Raw genomic sequence first — 24,649 nt, 5'->3', positions numbered from 1 at the left:
TAACTGTTTTGCTTCAGGTGAAAGAAGATAATCAGGAAATAGCCAGCATGGAGCGGCAGTATGTAACATCATCTCTCACTCATAACTGATATACAGTACCAGTTAAACGTTTAGACACACCTTCTTATTTAATGTTTTGTAATGTCTTTATTTATTTATTTATTTAATTTAATTTCTAAATTGTAGATTAATATTAAAGACATAGAAAAAATTAAGAGACACATATAGAATGACATAGTAAACAGTAAAATAAAAAGTCCTCTAAATAAAATGTCTTCAACATTAGTCCCCTGATTTAAACCTGATGAACTGAGATGGTGATTTGAGGTGATTTAATTGGGATGAGCTGGAGCTTCGAAGCGTGAAGGAAAAGCAGCAGCTATTGTTCAGCACCTCCAGGAACTCCTTCCTTCAAGATGCTGAGAAAACTATTCCAGGTGACTCTCCCTCAAGAAGACACTGAGATTAAAATACCAAGAGTGTGCAGATTCGTCCTGTCCTTAAAGATAAATGTGATGTTTAGAAGAATCTAAAGTAGAAAACATATTCTGGTTTCTTTAGCACTTCTTTTTTTTTTTTTTTTCAAAATTCTAAAAAGAAAAGAAAACACATTGAAGGAACAGATGTGTGTCCAAACTTTTGACTGGTACTGTAACTGATAATGCAGGGTTGAATTTACTGTCTGATTTTTTACAGAGTTTTTCTTATTCCATCAGGCTAACTGAAACTCGGGAGAAAATAACTCAGCTCAATGAAGAGTTGCGACAACTCCACATGGACATGGAGGACCACCAAGGTACTGTACAACAACACTGTGTCCTGTATACAAACATTAAACACATTTTAGGTTTCAAATTGTGCTACAAAACTCTTGCCATTTTCATGTTGTATTAAAAATAATTCACATTACAAAAGATATGCTGCATCTGTATAATATCAATTATTATAATTGCCGAGTAGCATCACGGCGCATTCAGAGGAAAGTGCACTGACTCTCTTCCGATACATCAGCTCACAGATGCCTTGTGCTGATCGACATCACCCTTTGGAGTGATGAGGGGAAAGAGCACCATCTAACCACCCAAAGAGATAGAACAAGGCCAGTTGTGCTCTCTCAGGGCTCCGGCAGCTGACGGCAAGCTGCATGACCAGGATTCGAATCAGCGATCTCCTAATCATAGTAACAGTGCTTTAGATGCCTAAATTAAGCGCTTTTATCCCTAGATGAATATTAAATTTAAGGTTTGAGTGAGTATTATGCTCATGAGCACACCAAAAGTGTCTCACAAACCACTGTGAGAACATTCTCTCTGCATACTGGTCAGACCAGTCATAATGGACTTAACAGGTGTATACAATTGTAAAAATAATTTATTCCCAGTAATTTTACAGCAGTAATCATACAATTATGGCACACTGTATATCAATCGCCTTCTAGTTTCCTGTTTAATGCCTTTTTCTGAGCCGTTTTACATATCTAAACCACATTGTAAGCCTGGATAATTTGAATTTACTTTAAAAATTTGAGGAAACCAGTTGCCTTAAAAAAGTTAAGTAATGAGTAATGAAAAAGTTAGCATAACTTAGAACATCAAGTTATTACAACTAAAGGAGAAGTTGATTTAACTTTTTTATTTTTGTTATACTGTAAAACCAGATAAGTTGACTTTACTTAACTTTTTTAAGGCAGCCGGTTTACTCAATGGGGGACAAAGTAATGGGGAATGAAAACTTGAGTTAGCATAAATTAAAACATCAAGTTATTACAACTAAAGGGGAACTTTTTATTTTTAAGATAACCCAGGGAGAATCACTACACACTGACGGTGAGTGTCAGAAAATGGGAAAATGGGACTAAACTCAGTTATTATAAGTTGTTATAACTCAAAGATTTCTGTTTAAGTGTAAATGTGCCCACAAATGTTCAACTAACTCAAAATAGTTGAGTATTGTTTAGAAATATCCAATTTTATTTAAAACAGACTTAAATTGTATGGGTTTACAGTGCAGCATTCTAGGCTAACAGCACCCTCTTGTGTCAGATCTTCCAAATTAGCTGAACAATTCAGAAGCACACAGAGTAAATTAACTGTATATGTAGTAAATTATCTGCAAACAAAGTGCAACCTGTGGCAGCCACCCCTGACCGTAGCTACTAACTATAAAAAGTGTAATTAAAATTTTCTGGGAAAGCCCTTTCGGTCAGATGTTACAGTCATTCCACCGTATTATTCCAGCGTGTTAGCAGCAGGATATTAGGCTTTGTTTTCCCAAAGGGCTGTTTGCCTTGAATGGACCATAAATCCTGATGTATTGTTGGACCTGTTCCAAACCCTCAGCAGGCCCAGACTGCGAGCGGTGAGCATCCTGCCCGCACCGTGCTGAGAGCTTTCTCTCAGTGTGGAGCCGAGCGTAGTGAAGACACGGGGAAGCAGAAGTGAGAGGGATAGTGAGGGCGAGAGTGGGGACTTTCTTCCACCGCTGATTATTTGATGAGATGAAGCACATCTGTCCACTGTAGAAAGGAAGTGACCACTCCAGAGTCATTGTATAGCATGCTCTTAAATACACACACATGCACAGCGTGTTCCTCTTCACTGTCGCTTCATGTTGAGCGAGCTCTCTGCTGCTTCTCATTGTTTTCTCTCCCTTATTTTCCCTCTTTGTGTTCCTTTCTTTCTGTCTTTCTGTCTGTTTTTCCCTCTGTGTTGATGATAAGACGGTAAGAGAGTTTCCATATGTCCTGTATATTTCAGTCAGCTACAGCCTGTTAAAGCTATAGAGTGATGTAATACGCTCTTTAAAGCTTTTCTCAATTGCTTGCACACATTTACATTGAGTTTTAAATCTCCAAAGCTTATTATTTTTTTATTATTATTAATATATATTTTATATTATATTTTTTGTTTTCTTCTCACAATGCCCACAGTACCAAAAAACTTTGTATAAACACTAAAAAATAATAAAGTTAAATTGGCCCTCCGAAGAGGAGGGGGTGGTGGCAGGCAAAAAAAAAATAAAAAATCTCAGAAGCTCAAAATATCAGAATAAGCGCTGCAGAATAAGAGAAAATACTACCTCAAATCAGAAAATGGCCATTAAATTGAATTTTGTCAAGTTTAAATTTTTTACTTTTACTTTAATAGGTTATTCACATTGTGAAAACTTTGAAGGCTTTGAAATCTTTTACAGGACACTTGGAGAAGCTGCCTGTTCTCTCTCTACTCCACTTAATAATTACAGATCTGCAACAGGAATCAACCCAAATTCTTGGAGGAGATTAACTGTTTTATTTATATTCAGGAAAATATTGATTTTAAAATGAAGTTTAGGATGGAGCCAGTTTTATGATTTTATTTGTTATTACATTTTTTAAATTGCAGATTTTAATTGCAGATTTACTGTAACATTTACTATCAAACATGAAGCCTTTTTATGCAATGCTTAAATAGAAATCCTCAAAAATTACATGTATAATATAAGGCAGAAAAGGGGTTAATTCCCAAGAAGTGTAGTCTTTTTGCATTTCAAAATTCTCCTCAAAGTGCAGGCAGGCCAGTCCTGTACATATACTCTCTTCTTCCACAGCCATGCCTTTGTAAGCATGTGGTGCAGCATGTGTTTTTGCAAAAAATGCATGGTCTCGCTCCTGAAGTGTGTGTAAGCAATAGAAAAAAGGTCTTAAGTCTTTATAGTTAATTCGAGTGATTTTAATTAGTGTTCAGAAACTGCTTTAGGTTTACAGAACCTCTATAAGAGTAATCTACAGGATCCCATATTGTACTTCCTTTCTGTTTTTAATTCCAGTTGCTAGTCCTATTCTCTAGATTCTCTATCTAAGAGACATAGCATTTGTTTTTGTTTAATAAATAAAACCATGTTTAACTGTCACTGTATCCACAGGTGAAAGAACCCAGAAGTACAAAGAGCTGCAGAAGAAGGAGGAGGAGATAGATGGTCAGTTGGGTGTCCTGTTGTTTCATTTATCAGGCCTTAATGGGCCTTGGAGGTCATGTTAAAAATGCTATAGCCTTGAAAAAAATAAGAGATTTTGTTTGTTTCTTTGATTTTACCAAATTGAAAACCTCTGGAATATAATCAAGAGGAAGATGGATGATCACAAACCATCAAACCAGACTGAACTGCTTGAACTTTTGCATCAGGAGTAAAGGCATAAAAGCAGTGTGTAAGAATGGTGGAGGAGAGCATGCCAATATGCATGAAAACTGTGATTAAAAAATAGGGTTATTTCATCAAATATTGATTTCTGAACTCTTAAAACTTTATGAATATGAACTTGTTTTCTTTGCATTATTTGAGGTCTGAAAGAGCAAATAAATGCTCTAAATGACAATAGAATAAAACAACAATGTTCATTTTACTCAAACATATAAAGATAAATAGCAAAATCAGAGAAACTGATTCAGAAACTGAAGTGCTCTCTTATTTTTTCCAGAGCTGTATGATTTGACAGCAGCAAACACCACATTTAAATTAGTGATCCCTGATAATAGGGTTCATTGTCTTTAGTCAGTTTTATATTCCAGTTTGCCATGGTAAAGAGTCTGTATGTGAAGGTCATTGTGTTATTTTTTTTTCTTATTTTTCCACAGCTTACCTGGAGACGTTTGACAACAATAAAGCTCAGGAGTTTCAGCACATTCGGGACACCCAGACCAGCATCGTGTCTCTGCTGGAGCACTCGAGCAGGGTAATGAGCCTCTGCACTCTACACACTCCTCTGCAGCTTCTTATTAGGTCTTTCAGACCCACAGTCACACAGTCATACTGACTATCAGAGTGTTTTAATATGTTGTGCTCCTCCTTCAGATGATGAATCGTCTGAATCTGCTGTCCTCAGTCAGTCCTCATGAACTCAAGTCCATGCAGGAGGACCTCAGCTTTAAGGAGACAGAGATGCAGAAATCCCAGAGCACAGCCAAGGGACTGTCCTCAGGTCAGTCATATCAGCACAATGCATAGTTTTTTACACATATTTATGCTGTCTTGCACACACATCACATACTATCACTCACCTCTCAACTTACTACTTAATTGAACTGTACTATTTGTGCTTAATCCCTGAAAAATTCCCCAAATTCATCCAAACCATGATAAAAAAAACATGGAATTTAAAACCAGTAAAATGGTTTTGTATTTTAGATTCTTCAAACTAAGCACCACTTGCTTAGATGACATAGATTTTCTCAGTCAGCTTTATGAGGTAGAGTCATCTGGAATTCAGGCTTTCAGTTAACAGCTGTGCTGAACTCATCAAGAGTTAATTACTTGAATTTCTTGTCTCTTAATAAAGTGTTTGAGAGCATCAGTTGTAAAGTAGTGAAGAGGTAGAGGTACAGGTATACAGTGAATGATGAATATTTGAGTAATGTTCTAATTTATATTATGAGAAGCAAGAACTACTCAACTAAATAAATAAAAAATGCTTTAATAATGAAGATCAGTCAGTCTGAAACATTTCAAGAAATTTGAAAGTATCCTCAAGTGCAGATTTCATTTTCACTGCCCACACTGTAGCCAAAAGTATCAATTGGTCTTATAATATTATAATTTTCTGAGATACTGATTTTTGGGTTTTTAATTGGCTGTAAGCCATCATCATCAACAAGAAAATTAATAAACGCTTAAAATAGATCACTCTGTGTTTAATATATCTATATAATATGTGTTTCACATTTTGAACTGAAGTACAGAAATAAAGTAACTTTTTAATAATATTTATTTTTTATTATTAATATGCACTAGTAGTTTCACTGCTCCTCAAGTTTATGTTTATAAAAGATGTTTGTGTTTATCAGGAGCAACTTCTGACAGTTTTTAAATTGCTCCTACAAAAACTTTTATGAGGAACACAAAGAAAAACTCAAGCCCAAAACACAGAGCTCTCATAAATCTGGAGTAACTAACTGCAGGCCATGGGTTCAAGCTTATTAGTGCAGCTGTTAGCTCTTATTACTGGTGTGAAATCTGCAGTATTTTAGCCAAACAGCTCCCACCGCTCTTGTTACACAAGACACTACAATAACGGACGAGAGCCGGCCACACAAGTGAGCCCCCGGAGAACCAAAGCTCAAGACAGATCAAGGTGACCAAGCGTTCACTGACACTCCCGTGGAGTAAGTGGCAGCTGAAGCCCAGCCAAGGGGCTTTCCTTTCTTTGTGTAAGACACCTCAGAGCTACTCCCACCCACTCCCCAACATCGTCTTATCTCCCCACTGCCTCCCGGTTTCCTCCCCTGCGCTCTATTCTCGGGCTGGCCAGGCATTGTTCCTCCGCGGCCTGTTTGTTTATCTTCAAGCAGTGCACTTTCATAGCCTGTTGAAAACCACAGAGTGCAATAAAGCTTTGCTTTAAAGTGGGAGTCCAGCAAGAAATCAGATTAACACTGTTTCCCCTCAGCCTTCATGCAGTTAATTCACAATTTAGTAACTAATACTAATGCTCCAGCCACAGTCTAAAGACAATATAGTCAGACGATCTACCTATGGCTCTAGCCACATTCAAATATGAACACTAGCCATACTTTTCTGTTCTAGACACAAACACTCTAAGAACAGTCAAATAATAACAATCCACAACCTCCAGCCACATCCTTATTATACAATTCTAGTCACAATCCAGCTCTGGAGCACCATCTTATGCTCTAGCCACAATCTAATGTTCAAGTCACAATCTAATGCTTTAGCCACAATCTAATTCTCTAGCCACAATCTGATACAAATGCTCTGGCCACAATTTGATGCTCTAGCGATGATCTAACCCTCTAGCCACAATCTGATACAAATGCTCTGGCCACAATTTGATGCTCTAGCGATGATCTAACCCTCTAGCCACAATCTGATACAAATGTTCTGGCCACAATTTGATGCTCTAGCGATGATCTAACCCTCTAGCCACAATCTGATACAAATGCTCTGGCCACAATTTGATGCTCTAGCGATGATCTAACCCTCTAGCCACAATCTGATACAAATGCTCTGGCCACAATTTGATGCTCTAGCGATGATCTAACCCTCTAGCCACAATCTGATACAAATGTTCTGGCCACAATATGATGCTCTAGCGATGATCTAACCCTCTAGCCACAATCTGATACAAATGCTCTAGCCACAATCTGATACTAATGCTCTAGCCACAATCTGATACAAATGCTCTAGCCACAATCTGATACTAATACTCTAGCCACAATCTGATACTAATGCTCTAGCCACAATCTGATACTAATGCTCTAGCCACAATCTGATACTAATGCTCTAGCCACAATCTGATACAAATGCTCTAGCCACAATCTGATACTAATACTCTAGCCATAATCTAACTCTCTAGCGATGATCTAACCCTCTAGCCATAATCTAACGCTCTAGCGATGATCTAACCCTCTAGCCATAATCTAACGCTCTAGCGATGATCAAACCCTCTAGCCATAATGTAACGCTCTAGCGATGATCTAACCCTCTAGCCATAATCTAAAACTCTAGCCATGATCTATCAGTGTAGCCACATCTAACACTTTAGCCATGATCTAACGCTCTAGCCACAATCAAATGCTCTAGCCATAATCTAACACTGTAACCACATCTAAAGCTTTAGCGATGATCTAACGCTCTAGCCACAATCTGATACTAATGCTCTAGCCATAATCAAACAGTCTAGCCACGATATAACACTGTACTGATACTAATACTCTAGCCACAATCTGATACTAATGCTCTAGCCACAATCTGATACTAATGCTCTAGCCACAATCTGATACTAATGCTCTAGCCATAATCAAACAGTCTAGCCACGATATAACACTGTACTGATACTAATACTCTAGCCACAATCTGATACTAATGCTCTAGCCATAATCTAACTTTCTAGCCACAATATAACACTGTAGCCACATCAATCGATTTAGCAATAATCTAACGCTCTAGCGATGATCTAAATCTCTAGCCATAATCTGATAATAATGCTCTAGCCATAATTTAACACTCTAGCCACAGTCTAACGCTCTAGCCACAATCTAACGCTCTAGCCATAATCTAACACTGTAACCACATCTAAAGCTTTAGCCATGATCTAACCCTCTAGCCACAATCTGATACTAACGCTCTAGCCATAATCTGATGCTCTAGTGATGATCTAACCCTCTAGCCACAATCTGATACTAATTCTCTAGCCATAATCTAACGCTCTAGCGATGATATAACCCTCTAGCCATAATCTGATACTAATTCTCTAGCCATAATCTAACGCTCTAGCGATGATCTAACCCTCTAGCCATAATCTAACGCTCTAGCAATGATCTAACCCTCTAGCCATAATCTAACGCTCTAGCGATGATCTAACCCTCTAGCCATAATCTAACGCTCTAGCAATGATCTAACCCTCTAGCCATAATCTAACGCTCTAGCGATGATCAAACCCTCTAGCCATAATCTAAAACTCTAGCCATGATCTATCAGTGTAGCCACATCTAACACTTTAGCCATGATCTAACGCTCTAGCCACAATCAAATGCTCTAGCCATAATCTAACACTGTAGCCACATCTAAAGCTTTAGCGATGATCTAACCCTCTAGCCACAATCTGATACTAATGCTCTAGCCATAATCAAACAGTCTAGCCACGATAAAACACTGTAGCCACATCTAAGACTTGAGCAATGATCTAACTCTCTAGCCACAATCAAACGCTCTAGCCACTATCTAACACTGTAGCCACATCTAATGCCTTAGCGAAGATGTGATGCTTCAGCGATGTTCTGATGCTCTAGCGATGATCTGCCGCTCTAGCCACAATCTAACGCTCTAGCCACAATCTAATGCAACAATCTGATAATAATGCTCCAGCATTAATCTAACAGTCTATTGACAATCTGACACTCTTGCCACAATCTGACGCTCTATCTATGATCTGATGCTGTAGTCACAATGTAATGCTTTATCTACATTCTGATGCCCTCTTGTTCTACCCACTGTCTAACCCAACACATTAGACACAAGCGTACATCAAGCTATCATGCTAAGAAAATGCAGTATTCTGTAACACAATGTAATGCTTCAGACATTAAACATCTCTTCTTAGATTGACTACATTAGAGTCCAGAAATGCACATAGGCATTGAATGAATACCTATTGGGATTAATTTAAATGAGGTAATTTCTCTAGTTCTATACATGCTATACATTATTAGCAATATAAACATTTTGGATTATGTGTTTCTTTAAAGGCAGCGTGCAGTAAATGTTAGGGGATTTGGTGGTGGTTGTTTGCAGGAGGACAGACCGCACTGCTAGGTGTGCAGAGGTAAAATGTGCAAGGCTGATAAACAAGAGATTATCTTCATAAAACAACTGGAGCTCCACAGCGCTACTGTGTAAATATTTTTAGAAACCAGAGCCAAGATATTCAGCCCACAGAGGTTTATGTGGTCAGTGGGTGTTTGTGTGTAAAGTGGCCTTTGTGTGTGTGTGTGTGTGTGTGAGTGTGCGTGTGCGCGTGTGTATAAAATGGTCACTAGGGGTGGCCGGTAAAAGGAGAACCTCAAGAGGAGGAAGCAGGGGAGAATGTTCAGAAGTGCTGATGGGGCATTTTAATTTCACATTACATGCTACATACACACACACACACACACACATATATATATACACACACACAGCAGTCTCTCCAAACACTGAAGTGGGCCGGCTGCCTGCCTATCAGGAGGAACAGGCCCTCTTCCCCTTCCTGCCTCCACGAACCACCACCCCCCATCCTAACCTCCCTCCGCCCAGCCTAAACCCCCAGCGTTCTAAAGAACCTGCTCATGGAGGACATTCTTGATAGGGTCCCCAAGAACATCTACATTTCTGGCCACAAATTTCATTTATTTATATTAAACAGGAACTGTAGGCAGAATAGGCAGATACAGTCATGTAAAACCATTAGGACGCTCATCAAAATTACTAATAATATAAATATATATTGTATTTTTTGCACTAAGAATCCTTAAATTTTCCCTAAAATCATCAGTGAGCCTTATAAACCAGTGCAACTTTTGTATAAATTCTACCAGTCAGGTTGTAAGGAGCAGTAAAGCCAGTGTTATAGGTAAAGTGCAGTGCTATACAGGAGTTTCAGTTTAGTTTTCCAGCAGTATTAGCATTAGCCGCTAACTGCGCTAAGAACTAGCACTTTTGCTGTTCTCTGTAGTCTGAAATCTGAAAAAAAATCTAAGCTTACTGTAAAGAAAAGCAAGCGCTTTACTCACCTAAATAATCAGTTTTCAGGAGAGAAATCTGTGTAGATTAACATCCAGCACTCTTTTGACTTTAAATGTGTTTATTACAGATTTGTTTATCTAACTTAGCTTAGCTTTACAGGTCTCGCCTCCCAGCAGCGAGCCCTGCTGAATTAGAAGGAAAACATAGCAACACCTCTGTTCCTTACAAGTGTCACATAATGCACCTTGTGTATTAAAATAGACCAGAAAATAGACGTTTATTGATCATAGTGTGAAAAATACACTAAGCTTAGTCAAAACAGTATTGAGAAATGGAGCTTATTTAACTCAACAAATAAAACTGAAGAAATGACTTTTAAACATAAGATGTTAATTGTAATGAATGCAAATGTAAATTTCTCATAATAGCTGTTTTTCCTCCTTTGGCTGATACTCCTCCATGCAGTATTCTTTCAGTTGAGCAAAGTTTAAATCGTCGCTGTCCTATGAAAAACAATCTCCATTTTTGTCGATTTTTAGTTTACTACATAATTTGAACAGACAAACTGTCCCTTACACTGTGCCAAAATTTCTTGATGAACGGACCAATAGAAATTCTTCAAAATGACCTGAAATAAACTACTTTTACATTGACTTCCATAGAAAGTTTACACAGTTTTTTCTCTCTTCTGCAAAATTGCTGTTTTGGAGATGTTTTGGAGTGTTTTCCATTGGACAGCGATGAAATGTTAGAGGGTTTTTTTTGCATAAACATCCTGTTTCAAATCACCCCATAGCATCTTATTAGAAGAATAGAAGAAGATCTTAGCTTCAGTACTGTAGAACTCTTAATTTCTTTCTTTTGAGCTGTTCCTTATTGAATGTACTGAAATGTTTGGGTAATTTTAAATGTTTAAAATGACTGAGTGATTCCAGCTTGCTATTGCGCTGTAACTAGAAGCAGATTAAATAAGGTGGCTATCCTTCTCCTGCTTTGTGGGCATCAGTTCTAAGAGTGCTCAGAGAGCCACACAGCTTCTTAGAGGAGCTCATGGGTGCTGATTGGTGGGAGTCAGGGATTCAGAGCAACCACCTATCAAAGTTTCTTATCAAGCACAGGGATCTACACATTTTTTGCTCTGCTGTGAAATATCATTCATGTTAAGTAAAACATGAGATGTGATTGACAACTTTTTATATGGTGTGTTTAAAGAATTCCATCAACACATGTCCTTTTGGATTTATATCTGAAAACATGAGCACTCCTACACCTGATCTGTGGCAGGCAGAGGTCAGGGGGCTGCAGGTCAGCAGCATTCCTCTGTTCTGGGGGAAACTGGGTAAATGAAAACCTTCTATTTCTCACAGTTCTGACAGATGTTGACAGAGGTTGAAGGAAGTTTTGGATTTTTTGGGCATGAGCTCAGCTATCAGCTTTCTGTTAAACACTGGTGAATGTCTGCAGTGACACCTGAAACAAGGAGTGTTGGTTCTTAAGGCTGCATCGCAGTGTGGCAATGAGATATGTTCAGTTAGGATGTGATGTGGCAATAGTACCCCTGAAATTAAATTTTTCACAATGTAAATTACCACAGAGTTTGGTCCGACTTTTTTTAAGCGGATCTGCTTAACCGTGGTCCAGTGTGGAAACACTTTTCTAGATGGTTCGGGATTTTGGACCGATTACAGGAAAAAAAGGACTGGTGGTGTGCAGGAGCGTCACGCGGCAATATGAACACAAGCGCTTAGACTGGAAATAAATTTACAGGGGTTGGACAATGAAACTGAAACACCTGTCATTTTAGTGTGGGTGGTTTCAGGGTAAGAGCACAGTTTTGCTCAAAATATTGCAATACACACAACATTATGGGTGATATACCAGAGTTCAAAAGAGGACAAATTGTTGGTGCACGTCTTGCTGGAGCATCTGTGACCAAGAAAGCAAGTCTTTGTGACGTATCAAGAGCCACGGTATCCAGGGTAATGTCAGCATACCACCAAGAAGGACGAACCACATCCAACAGGATTAACTGTGGACGCCGTAAGAGGAAGCTGTCTGAAAGGTATGTTCGGGTGCTAACCCGGGTTTTGTCCAAAAAACATAAAACCACGGCTGCTCAAATCACGGCAGAATTCAATGTGCACCTCAACTCTCCTGTTTCCACCAGAACTGTCCGTCACCACAATAAATTATATAGTTTCAGTTTTATTGTCCACCCCCTGTATATATACTAGATATCAAAGACACAAACCTTGGTGCAGACTCTGGTCCGGGGTTTCAGTTGAGAAAACACCCTTAGAAGTAGAGTTTAGACTCTCTGCCTGTGGCCAACACGATGCCTGACTCAAACTCAGGCCAGGCTGAGATTTCACACCATTTTCCTCATACTGGGCTTAAGAAAATAGGCTGTGACATAGGCGTCTGTTTTTAATGTTATTTTCATTTTATATAAAGCTATGGCGTTATAATAACAAAATTGCAAAGTAACAAATCAAAATAATAAAATAATAGGTCTATGCTTCTTCAGTGTTGCAATGTTAATTAACATCATTCTGAACAGATTTCGCTCATTCAAACGGCCTGTAAAAAGATCAGTTTTAACGCTCTACTTGCTAAAAAACTGTTGTGCTTAAATCAGGCTCAGGCTCATAATGACAGTTACTAGGGCAGATGCCGTTGGGCTGGATTTTTTGGGCCCAATCTAAGCTCTTCTTATAAGATTGGATTTGACGAGGCAACAGTCCTGAGAAACAGGCCTGTGCCACATTAATGCAAGAAATTAAAATGGCGTCAGCCTGCTTATGTGAATGTGTCCTAATATTTTTCTGATTGCCAAAAAAAAGGCGTGTGTATTTTATTAGTAATAACAAAACATATCCTCTAATTACAAATACAAATGTGGTGTGGATTGAAAGTTTAAAATATGCACTTTCAACCTAAGAGGCTTCAGTGATGTGGAGGTGTGACTGAGAGATAGTCAATGATGACCTACAACGTGCTTTTGTTATCAGTGACAGCTGTAACTTCAAAGGGTTAACATAATCAGTGTAGTCTCAACTCAAGCTCTCAAGCATCAGAAGGTATATACATATAATGTGTGTGTGTGTGTACAGAGAGTGAGCGTCTGCAGCAGGACCTGCTGAAGGTGGAGCAGCTGGAGGGGAAGGTGATAGCGGAGATGAACTCTCTGAAGGAAAAGATCGAGCAGATGAGCGATGGCTTGAAGACGTACAGAGACCTGGATGCTCTTAAAGCTGCTGGAGAGCAGAAAAAGAAGGTATCATACCTGTGCCTATTTATCTGTTTTCTTTTGCACTGTAAATCAACAAATATGATATGATGTACATCTACAGTACAGTACAGTCAAAAATTTGGACATGCCTCTTCTCGTTTAAATGTTTTTTGTTTCTTTTTATGGTTTTCTACATTGTGAATTTAATATTAAAGACTATATTAAAGCTTTACAGGAACACATGCTGAATTATTCTGTTAAAAAAGGTTTAAACAAACCAGAACATGTTTTTTACACTTTAAATTCTTCTAAGTATCACATGTATCTTTGAGGACAGATCTGCACACTCTTGGTATTTTAATCTCAGTGTCTTCATGAGGGAGAGTCACCTGGAATAGTTTTCTCAGCGTCTGGAAAGAAGGAGTTCCTGGAGGTGCTGAACAATAGCTACTGCTTTTCCTTCATGCTGTGAAGCTCCAGCTCATCCCAATTAAATCACCACAAATCACCATCTCAGTTCATCAGGTTTAGATCAGGGGATTAATGTGAAGGACAAATAAATTTTTTTACTGTTTACTACACAATTCAATATGTGTCCTTTAATTGTTTTAATGTCTTTAATATTAATCTACAATGTAGAAAATACATTGAATAAAGATATTTTTACTTAATTAAATACATTAATTGAGAAGGTGTGTCCAAACTTTTGACTGTTACTGCAAGTTATTTATGCAGAAATCTCATGCACGTGATACGCCCATACGCATATCTTGCAGGCCAGAGTAGCATTTTTAGCTTCCATTGGGCATGGCAAAAGTCACGGGACATTAAACTCATTCCTTTGCCATTAAATGTGGTATGTCAGTGTATTTAATCTAGAGCTCTGATTAATCAGTTATAACATTGAAAGCTGAGCATTGTGGTGCAGTGCTTTTGTTTAGTTTCCTTTAAAAAAGGTTTATATAACACACTTCCTGTGCTCTGCAGGAGACACGTTTTTAAGCTGCCAAAAATTTATCAAATGGATTTAAATTATATAATGACCCATATTAAGCCTTAGCCCTCTCGTTTAAGTGTGCACTCTCAGGAAGACTATAGACTTCCTCTGGTTAGCGGGGCATTTTCAGTGACATAGACTTTCGCACCCGTTCCCCGCTTCCTCTGCCGGCTCCCGATCGGATGCACGCTCTCTTTAGCATAAACAGGGATATCGGCTGTCACTGCTGGAGCTGTTCTATAGGACCCTGCTGAACTTAAGGCACCTCAGTGCGTTTCTCAGTAGGGGGGTTTACCCAGAACAGGATGCACATTTTTTCTGAAACGTCTCCCTGCAGGAGCTCGCCATTCTTCCGCTGTGGAAAGGGCAGCCCGTAACTCAGGCCCGGGTTTCCCTGTATTCTGCTTATGCCACATATGAGGCATGCACACATGGTTGATATATACATCACCGGTAAAAATGCTGAAACACCCACAGTTTTCTCAGTACGGCTTCAGCAGGGATGCTTCCTTATTTAGCCATCTGAGCACTTGGTTTCCTTACTGCCAGTCCACCTGCAGCTCCAAGTCTTTGCTGCACAGCTAAATCTGAGACTGGGTCCAGTGTGAAGATAAGCTATAAGCTGTTGTAGGGAGAACCATCTATCACAAAAGCAACAGAAACTGCTCTTCTGTTGTGGATTTAAAGCTATCAGGCCTCTTCCTGTACCAGACTCTTCAGTTTCCTTCAGTTTCAGAGAGTCTTCTGAAGGTGTAGAAGGACAGAATTTCACATTGAAGAGTTTATGTGTATTTTTCTAGGCATCATGAGCACATTCTACACATGCAAAGTTGTGTTAATACCAATAAAGGGCATAATTTATACTTCTGCACCAAGGCAACGCTTTGCTGCAGCTTAGCCTGTGCAAGCGGCCTACACAGCTAGCCACATTTACTCTTCTGCGAATGTGCGTCACCTAGCTTTACCAAACATTCACATAAAGCAATCCAGACTGTTCTCATACTAAGTTCCACAATGGTGGAACAAACTACCTTCCACTACCAGCCAGACCAGGAGCATCCCTCACTATCTTTAATAAACTCCTGAAGACAGAGCTCTTCATAGAGCACTTACTCTCCTAACACCTCTAACTAACTACCTTCTACTACCAGATCAGGAGAATCTCTCGCTATCTTTAATAAACTCCTGAAGACAGAGCTCTTCATAGAGCACTTACTCTCCTAACACCTCTAACTAACTACCTTCTACTACCAGATCAGGAGAATCTCTCACTATCTTTAATAAACTCCTGAAGACAGAGCTCTTCAAAGAGCACTTACTCTCTTAACACCTCTAATACACTAACTACTTCTACCCTCATTTCCTTCTTCCCCTAACACATAATGATGAATACACCCAAAGAACACACAGGAGAACAGATAAAATAAGTTAAGTTAGATAAGATAAAGTTAAAAATGATAGATAGATAGATAGATAGATAGATAGATAGATAGATAGATAGATAGATAGATAGATAGATAGATACAGTACATACATACATACATACTTTATTCATTAAGAAGGATATTTAGGCATCTAGCAGCAACAACACAATACAATAAGAAACATATTAAACATAAATTAAAACACAGAAGAATAGAAATATATAAGGCTATAAAAAACGTATTATACAACGTAAAGATCTGTAAACAGAGCAGTGCAGTAGATGTTGCTAAAAGTCATTAAATAATTAACAGAGCAAAGTGCAAGGTGCAATGACATTGATTATAAAAGTGACTGATGTGCCATAGAAATATAAATATAAATATGCATACGTAACAAAAATAGTTCTGAAAAGTGAATATGTGAATATCCAATCATGAGAACAATCATCTGCAGGAACCTCAATTGCACTCTGTTCATGGCGTGAAGTAGCTGAGTTGTAGTGGAACTTACAGGAACTGCACTTTTACTGTTAAAATATTATACTTACTGGACAAACTCAATTTTCCCAAGGGAAACGTTTGCTTTGCTGCTGAACAGGAAACTCAGTGAAGGTGGTCTGAGACACCTCAGTTACTCCTTCATAGTAATGCTCCAAGAAAATAATAGAAGTCATCCTACAGTCCAAGGAAGGTTTTCTACTATAATCTGGAGCATTGCTATAAAGGAGTAATTAAGGATTAATTCTTTTTTTAATACTCTTGGTCAAGTCAAAGTCAAAGTCAAAGTGGTTTTTATTGTCATTTCAGCTATATACAGAGTACACAGTGAAACGAAACAACATTCCTCCAGGGACCATGGTGCACATAAACACAGTGTAGACAGAACAACAGTGCAACAGTACAAAAGTGCAGACAGACAATACAACACAATACAGACAAAGAATAATAAATAACAAGACAGTGTGCAAATTTTGCAGTGTGCAAAAAGGACCAGGTGAGGTAGTAATTACTCTATTACACAGTGTGCAATAGAGTCCAGTGAGGTAGTAGGGTTTTTAGTGCTTTCCATTTTCTGGGGTAAGTGGGGTAAGAGTGTGTGTGCATGTACAGAAAAACCATCAGTTCAGTCCCTGCAGTTGAGGAGTCTGATGGCTTGGGGGTAGAAGCTGTTGCAGAATCTGGTCGTGCTGGACCGGATGCTGCGGTACCTTCTTCCCGAAGGCAGGAGGGAGAACAGTTCGTGTGAGGGATGAGTGGGGTCATTCACAATGCTGGTTGCTTTGCGGATGCTGCGGGTGGTGTAAATGTCCGTGATGGAGGGGAGAGAGACGCCGATGATCCTCTCAGCTGTCCTCACAATACGCTGGAGGGTCTTGCGGTCAGAGACGGTGCAGGTCCCAAACCAGGCAGTGATGCAGCTGCTCAAGATGCTCTCAATGGTCCCTCTATAGAAGAGTGTGAGGATGGGTGGAGGGAGACGGGCCTTTCTCAGCTTCCGGAGGAAGTAGAGACGCTGCTGGGCTTTCTTGGCTGTAGAGCTGGTGTTCAGGGTCCAGGTGAGGTTATCTGCTAAGTGGACACCAAGGAACTTGGTGCTCTTAACAATCTCCACAGAGGACCCGTCGATGTTGAGTGGAGAGTGGGTGTGTTGTGCTCTCCTGAAGTCAACAACCATTTCCTTTGTCTTGTCCACATTGGTGAAGGTTGTTGACTGTACACCAGTCTGTCAGCCGCTGCACCTCCTCTCTGTATGCTGACTCGTCGCCTTTGGTGATGAGACCCAGCACGGTTGTATCATCGGTGAACTTGATAAAGCTGTTAGAACTGTGTTTTGCAGCACAGTCATGAGTCAGCAGGGTGAACAGCAGAGGACTCAGGACACTGCCCTGGGGGCCCCAGTGTTCAGTGTGATGGTGCTGGAGGTGCTGCCCCCGAACCGGACTGACTGGGGTGTGATGATGTCAGGGCCCTGAATACATCACCACCAACTCCAGAGTCATTTTATCTGCAAAGACATTTTTACACAGACACAGTACTTACCTGGATCCTGTGGAAATGGCGGCGCGCGAGCCACCCGGGTCCTTAAGGTCTGGGTAGAGACCAAGGGGTGTCCTGGGGCAGGGGAGTCTGGGGGTACCTGTGAAAAAGAGAACAGAGAAAATAATACATTAACATTGTAAAATTATCATCAATACTTACCTGGACGTCCAAATGTTTACATGCATGTCATTCTGTTTGTAAATATGTTAATATTGTACATATACAATCATGTATAGTTGTCTTACCCACCTGCCCTCAAGTTAATTACTTGTTGGTTTAGCCGGGGATGGGCTAAAGGTATTTAAAGGCAGGCGGGTACACTATTGGGGGGCTGGTTGAGCGTGGCTGGTATGCCGACGGGAGTTTATTGAGCTGAGTATTAGCTTTTGTGGTGGTAGCTGCCAATCCACCGTTAACTCCTACCAGTGTAGCGTGTAAATAGTTTGTATATATATTGTAAATTTCGTTTTGTTTTCATTTTTGTTTTTGGGTTCGGATGCTTAATTTGTCACAATAAACACTTCAAAAGGGATTCTTACCTGGTTCCAGGCTGTTTTTGCGTCTCTGCCTCACCTCTCTCCGGTAACCTCCTGACCACTTGTCCTCACACTCCCACATGGGGTCTCCCCGTCAGAAAGTCCAGGATCCAGTTGCAGAGGGGGGTGTTGAGGCCGAGCGAGCTTAGCTTCCTGATGAGGTTCTGTGGGATGATGGTGTTGAATGCTGAACTGAAGTCTATAAACAGCATTCTGACGTAAGTGTCCTTCTTCTCCAGGTGGGTGAGGGAGAGATGAAGGGTGGTGGTGATGGCATCGTCCGTGGAGCGATTGGGACGATACGCAAACTGCAGGGGGTCCAGTGAAGAGGGCAGTTGTGTCTTGATGTTCCTCATGACTAGCCTCTCGAAGCACTTCATGATGATGGGTGTAAGTGCAACGGGACGGTAGTCATTGAGGCAGGACACTGTGGACTTCTTCGGCACGGGAACGATGGTGGTGGACTTGAGGCACGTTGGGACAGTGGCGCTGCACAGGGAGATGTTGAAGATGTCCGTGAGAACATCTGTCAGCTGGTCTGCGCACTCCCTGAGCACTCTGCCGGGGATGTTGTCTGGTCCTGCAGCTTTTCGTGGGTTGACTCTTCGCAGAGTGTTCCTCACATCCACTGCAGTCAGGCACAACACCTGCTCATCCGGCTTGGGCATGGTCTTTCTCGCCATCGTGTTGTTTTGTGCCTCAAACCGTGCATAAAAGTTGTTCAGGGCATCAGGGAGGGAGGCATCACGTTCACAGGACGGTGGCATTGTCCTGTAGTTGGTGATTGCCTGGATGCCCTGCCACATACGCCGCGCGTCCCCCGTGTCCTTGAAGTGGCTGTGGATTCTCTGGGCGTGTGCGCGCTTTGCCTCTCTGATAGCTCTTGACAGGTCGGCTCTCGCTTTCCTCAGGGCCACCTTGTCACCCACTCTGAAGGCGGAGTCGCGGGTCCTCAGCAGCGCACGTACCTCAGCAGTCATCCAAGGCTTCTGATTTGGGAGTGTGGTGATGGTCTTGGAGACAGTGACATCATCAATACACTTGCTGATGTAGCCAGTGACTGATGCTGCATACTCCTCCAAATCAACAGAATCGCCTTCAGTAGCAGCCTCCCTAAACATGTCCCATGCAGTGCACTCAAAACAGTCCTGAAGGGCAGAGATGGAGCCTGCCGGCCAGGTTTTCACCTGCTTCTGAACTGGTCTGGAGCGTCTGATGACGCTAATAAAGCAAAGAATCAGCAAAGAATCAGCTAGTGTCCCAATACTTTTGCCCATACAGTGCATTATATTGTATTTGTCATACTACAGAATGATTAGAAATTTACTTACTATGTTGTTGTGAGCAGGAGGAACTGCAGTATGAATCCGCATATTGTGGTTTTAAACATTGAAAGCATAGCATAGCTGCATCCTATTACAGTGTTTGGTTGTTTTGCTGGCTGTTTATTTTTAGTTTGTACAAACAGAGAAAGTTATGCATACTTAATAAAGGACCTAAACTCTGACCTGTTTGTGTTTTCAGAGGCTGCAGGAGGACAGAGTGTCTCTGACTGAGAGGAGAGACACCTTCAAGAAGATCATGCAGAAGATGAACCAAGAATACGAGACTCTGGCAGCGCAGTTACAGGAGAACGAGACACATGCTCAGGTCAGAAACACACTCAAACACAGACAGAAGAAAAGCTTGTATCTTATTAAAAGGAGAAAAAGCATTTGAAACTTGAATGTATGTAAGATCTGAGTCATTTTAAACCATATCTATCAGACTTTATTTGTTAGAAGTAGGTTTATTACAGTAGCAGCATCAGGATTGCTATTTTGGACAGCACTACAAATGGATGTGGGAAGGCTGAATTAGAATTTAATGAAGAACAGTTACTGTATTTATCTGGTCCTTTAGGTGTGCCTTGCTAATTCCATGCTGGGAATAAACCACATTCAGTCTCCAATTTTTAAGTACCTTTAAGGTGCATTCTGCGTGCAGTGATCTAACTGCAGAACTCATCTCTGCTACTTCTAATTAGGGCTGTGTGTCCACAAGAACTTGGTGATATGGTGCGTGTTACAATACAGTGGTTAGAGTTATAACAATATGTTGTCATATGTTGCGATACTATATAGAAATCAAACAATCATATTTTAGGAAAAGTGTCATAAAACACACAAAAAAATCCATAACATCCTTAATCCTTAATTGGACCCTTAATTGGAACAGTAGGATCTATCGACAGAGTACAACACTGCTTTCTAGTGGGCGGAGCTTAAACATGACACTAATGAAACACTGTCTGACACCAATCTTTACGTATAAACTATACGTTAATTTAATACAGTATTGTTAAACAAATACAGTATTGTGATATTTTAATAATTTAATATGTTTTTTACACCCCTATTACTAATGGAGGGATACTGTAAGAGCACAATCTGGAACTGGACAGTGGTGTCCAGCTAAAGAAATGGCAGTTAGTCTGTTATGTATAAATATATGCTGTTATTATCCCTGAAGAGCTGAGAAGGAAGCTGTTTATGAGGTAGGTTGGCAGTGGAAGTAAACTTGTGCAGTCATTTTAAATAAGCTAGTAATAGAAATGAGGTGGACCTAAGCCCCCTGGGTTCAATCCTAACGCTGCTACTGGCTACTGCTACTGGTCAACTCACAACTTGACTGCAAATATATACTTCTTTCCACTAATATCACATTAACATTTTTGTCAAACCATTGATGTCTTTGAAGATCTTTAGTCAGCACAGAGTTTTAGCAACTTCATGGACTCCTGCAGTAGTTTATGTCTGGGCGGAGTACGATTTCCTGTTGCCCATCGCCTTATTTAGGCTAAAGGTCGGCACTTACAGTCTTCACATCAGTCTTGGCACCTCACCACTATGCCTATCTATAGAGGAAATGGTTCTGTCCAGCCAGCACATTTACACAGGCTTTCTGCTGAAAATGAGCAGGAGAGAGAAACAGAAGAGGAAGGGAGAGATAAACGTGACCTCAAATACTCCACACCCAGCATGCTTAGATCAGCTGGGATGTTTCACGTGTCCACTTAAGCAATTCTCCTCAATTATCATGAAATGACCCACAGAAAATAAATATTTCTAGCTTTTTTTCACTAAGATGAACCAACACTCTCTAAATGCAACCTTAAACTGTTCCACATTTCTGCTTTATAATGTGAATTAGAAATGAGCTGTATGAATTAGAAAATGAAACATATGGGTACCAGTGCAAGCTAATTGGTAAGCTAAAGAGGGAACCACAGTAACCACCAATCAGATTAGCTCTCTCCTTAGACCCGTCAATGTCAGTACCAATCTAGGGGAGGGTGGTAACTGGCATTTGTTATCTCTGCTGTGTTGCTGAGTTAATAACTACTCACTATATGGACTGAAAGCTGCACCCTTGAGAGGGATATCCGGTTAGTATTCTAAAAACTCACTGTAATTGGGTATGTGGCAGATGCTCAAGAGGAGTATCTGGATAGTATTCTGATTCTCACTGTACCAGGCTGAGTGAAGCACTCTCTCTCAAGAGAGATATCTGGTTAGCGTTCTGATACTCGCTATACTGGGCTAAGTGATACACTCCTGAGAGAGTTATCTGGTTAGTGTTCTGATACACACTCTACTGGGCTATATAATGCAGTAAGGACACATTTTCATTAATTGTTTATCAAACCACTGTAGTTCTGCAATATCAGTAAAAAACTTCTCAGTTGCTATGTACATATGTTTTTCTTTGCTGCTTTCCTGTAGAAATGTGATATATTTTTGCCTATCTGTCTATCAATCCTTCCATCTTAAACTGTATGCTACCTTTTTTCTTCTGCAGCTGAGAAATCTGGAGAGGAAGTGGCAGCACCATGAACAAAACAACTTCGTTATGAAAGAATGTATCCTTTTACATTGTTCACCCAGTGTGAGCATCTCTACAGAGTGTTGAAGCTTCCCAACCATATACATTCATACATACATTCAGTTAGTGTGATGCTAATTAGTGAAGTATTAGCTTCCATTGCATGTTGGATACATTGGCTTTTTTGTAGCTCCAGTGCAATCGCATAGAAGCCGACTTAACACACCAAAAATGTTTTGGCTAGTCAGCTAAGTTTGATGTATGTGGTAATGTTTGGCTAAATCATTGCTATAAATTTCAGGACAGGGCATTTAAACAAGATCCTACAAAGGTTTTTTTGGAGTGATGCTATAGAAGAACCGTTTTTGTTTCTCTGAAGAATAATTTTTGAGTAAAACCGTTTTTTTTTACAACGTACAGTTCTGAAGAAGGTTCTTTATGCACTGGCATGCCAGAATTTAAGGGAGGAGGAGAACTGGTGTCGCATCCCATGACTTTTGGCATCTATCATTTAAGCCCAAGGACACAGCTCCCACTGGATTTGAATGTGGGAGCTCCTGCACTAAATGTGGATATATTCGCGATCCTTACCACCTTCTGTGCTGTCCACTGTGGGTGGTAATGCCCTTTATGTAAGTTGAGAAATGAACAGACCCATCCATCTTGTAGCCACTATCAGTTCTTGCTTGGACTTTGATGATTCAGATAAACATAACTGGGAGAAACCACATCCACTATACTAAATGGCACTATACTAGTTCCTTACCCATGAATTTTAGCATGTCAGTAGATGTGATAATTGCAATCAGCAGCACTGTACTGCATTGTAAGGGTTTTTTTATTTGTTGACGAGTTCTGGTTTTCAAGCATTCATTTTTATTTTGTTCTAGTTTTTTTTTCCGTTTTCGTTATTGGTTGTCAATTAATATTTTTGTCGTAGATTTTGTTAACTAAATTAACACTCACTTCCCAGGGAAGACTTTCTTCTAGATTTTTTCTAGACTTTTAACATGTCAGTGTAGAACTAAAAGTGATTCTTCTATGGTAAGGGTCGGCAATAGGTGGCCTGTGGGCCAGATGTGGCCCGTAAACATGAAACATCTGGCCCGTGAGGTTATTGAAATATAAGGAAAGATAATGCTTCTCTGACGAGCTTTTGTTTACATTTCTCCCCTGCCTTCCGTTCTCGTGCTCCCTATCTCCTTATAAGGGCGTTTTTTTCCTGGCCATGTCCCAATTCACTAGGTGGGGCAGCAGTAGTGTATTAGACCACGACCCTGACGACACGGGTTCGATCCCATGTAAGGAGGGGTGTGTTTATTTCTTTTTTTTTTTTTTTTTCCTTGGGTTTACCTGCTTTGAGATCAACTGTTCTGTAATTGAGTTCAACAACCCTCTGGGCTGGAGAGCTACTAGTCCGCCAGGTAACGGCTTGGAAAATGTCTGACCCATGGCCAAACTTAATTGCCGACCCCTGTTCTACGGCATCACTCAAAGATTTTTTTTGTAGCACCTTGTAAAACCTCTAGCACTGTGATTAGGGTCACCTCAGTGAAAGTATGTTTGGTGTTTAATCAAAAAGGGATAAAGGTCAAACTGTAGACATGTGGTTTGAGTTACCAGCACCCCATCCTTCCCTAACACCTCCTCACCAGTCATCGCCTCGAAGGGCATGGAGAGCGACTACCGGCCCGTGATGAAGAATGTCACCAAGCAGCTGGGCGACTACAATAAGATCCTCATCGATACCCTGCAGGGCCCCAGAAGCTGAACGCCACTTCCTGTCTCTTGCCGCCCGCCATTAGGGCTCCACGGCTCCATTACTGACTCACTTCCTGTTCAGGAGCACTCTCCTACTCAACATTCCTCAGGCCTGCTGCACGTGCCGCAGAGATTAGACACGGCTACGGTGGGAACAGTGCGCTCCATCATTCTGTAGATAGGCTTCAGATGTAATGATGTAGATGGAAATACACAGAGCACAGAGGTATGGAGAAGACTGGGTGTGAATATACAGTTAAAATTATGTTTATATGTTTAAAAGGGATACATGCATTATATATGGGAAAACTTGTTTATTTATATAAGGATATTTCTGTTAATAAATAGAATACTTTAAAGGGAACTGTGTATGGAGTTTTGTTAGTTGGTTAATTGTTACACAATATTCTATAATCTAGAACAATTTGACAAAAATCCGTGTCTAAATCCTTTTATCATTTTATTAAATCATTGTATTAAATTCATTTTCTTTTCCAAATGTTTAAATGAATTGGGGTCCAAACACTAAACCCTACATTTTTTTACTTTCAGATTTGTTCCTTTAACTTGTTAAAGAGAGATC

General features: G+C 40.2%; 1 protein-coding gene across 1 annotated transcript in view; it reads left to right on the top strand.

Moving 5' to 3' along the window:
- ift74 (intraflagellar transport 74) overlaps positions 1-24,430 on the top strand; it is a 48,836-nt gene extending 24,406 nt beyond the window's left edge. Inside the window, exons 12-20 of the mRNA XM_022665758.2 lie at positions 18-58; positions 717-796; positions 3,904-3,957; positions 4,614-4,711; positions 4,831-4,957; positions 13,326-13,489; positions 19,966-20,091; positions 22,282-22,342; positions 23,961-24,430. Of these exons, the coding sequence (XP_022521479.2) occupies positions 18-58; positions 717-796; positions 3,904-3,957; positions 4,614-4,711; positions 4,831-4,957; positions 13,326-13,489; positions 19,966-20,091; positions 22,282-22,342; positions 23,961-24,076 (867 nt within the window). The 3' untranslated portion in view covers positions 24,077-24,430. The remainder of the gene's footprint in view (positions 1-17; positions 59-716; positions 797-3,903; positions 3,958-4,613; positions 4,712-4,830; positions 4,958-13,325; positions 13,490-19,965; positions 20,092-22,281; positions 22,343-23,960) is intronic.
- Positions 24,431-24,649: the final 219 nt, after the last annotated feature.

This window comes from Astyanax mexicanus, chromosome 1 (assembly GCF_023375975.1).
Source record: "Astyanax mexicanus isolate ESR-SI-001 chromosome 1, AstMex3_surface, whole genome shotgun sequence".
Classification (NCBI taxonomy): Eukaryota; Metazoa; Chordata; class Actinopteri; order Characiformes; family Acestrorhamphidae; genus Astyanax; species Astyanax mexicanus.
This window is presented reverse-complemented; position numbering and strand designations above follow the sequence as displayed.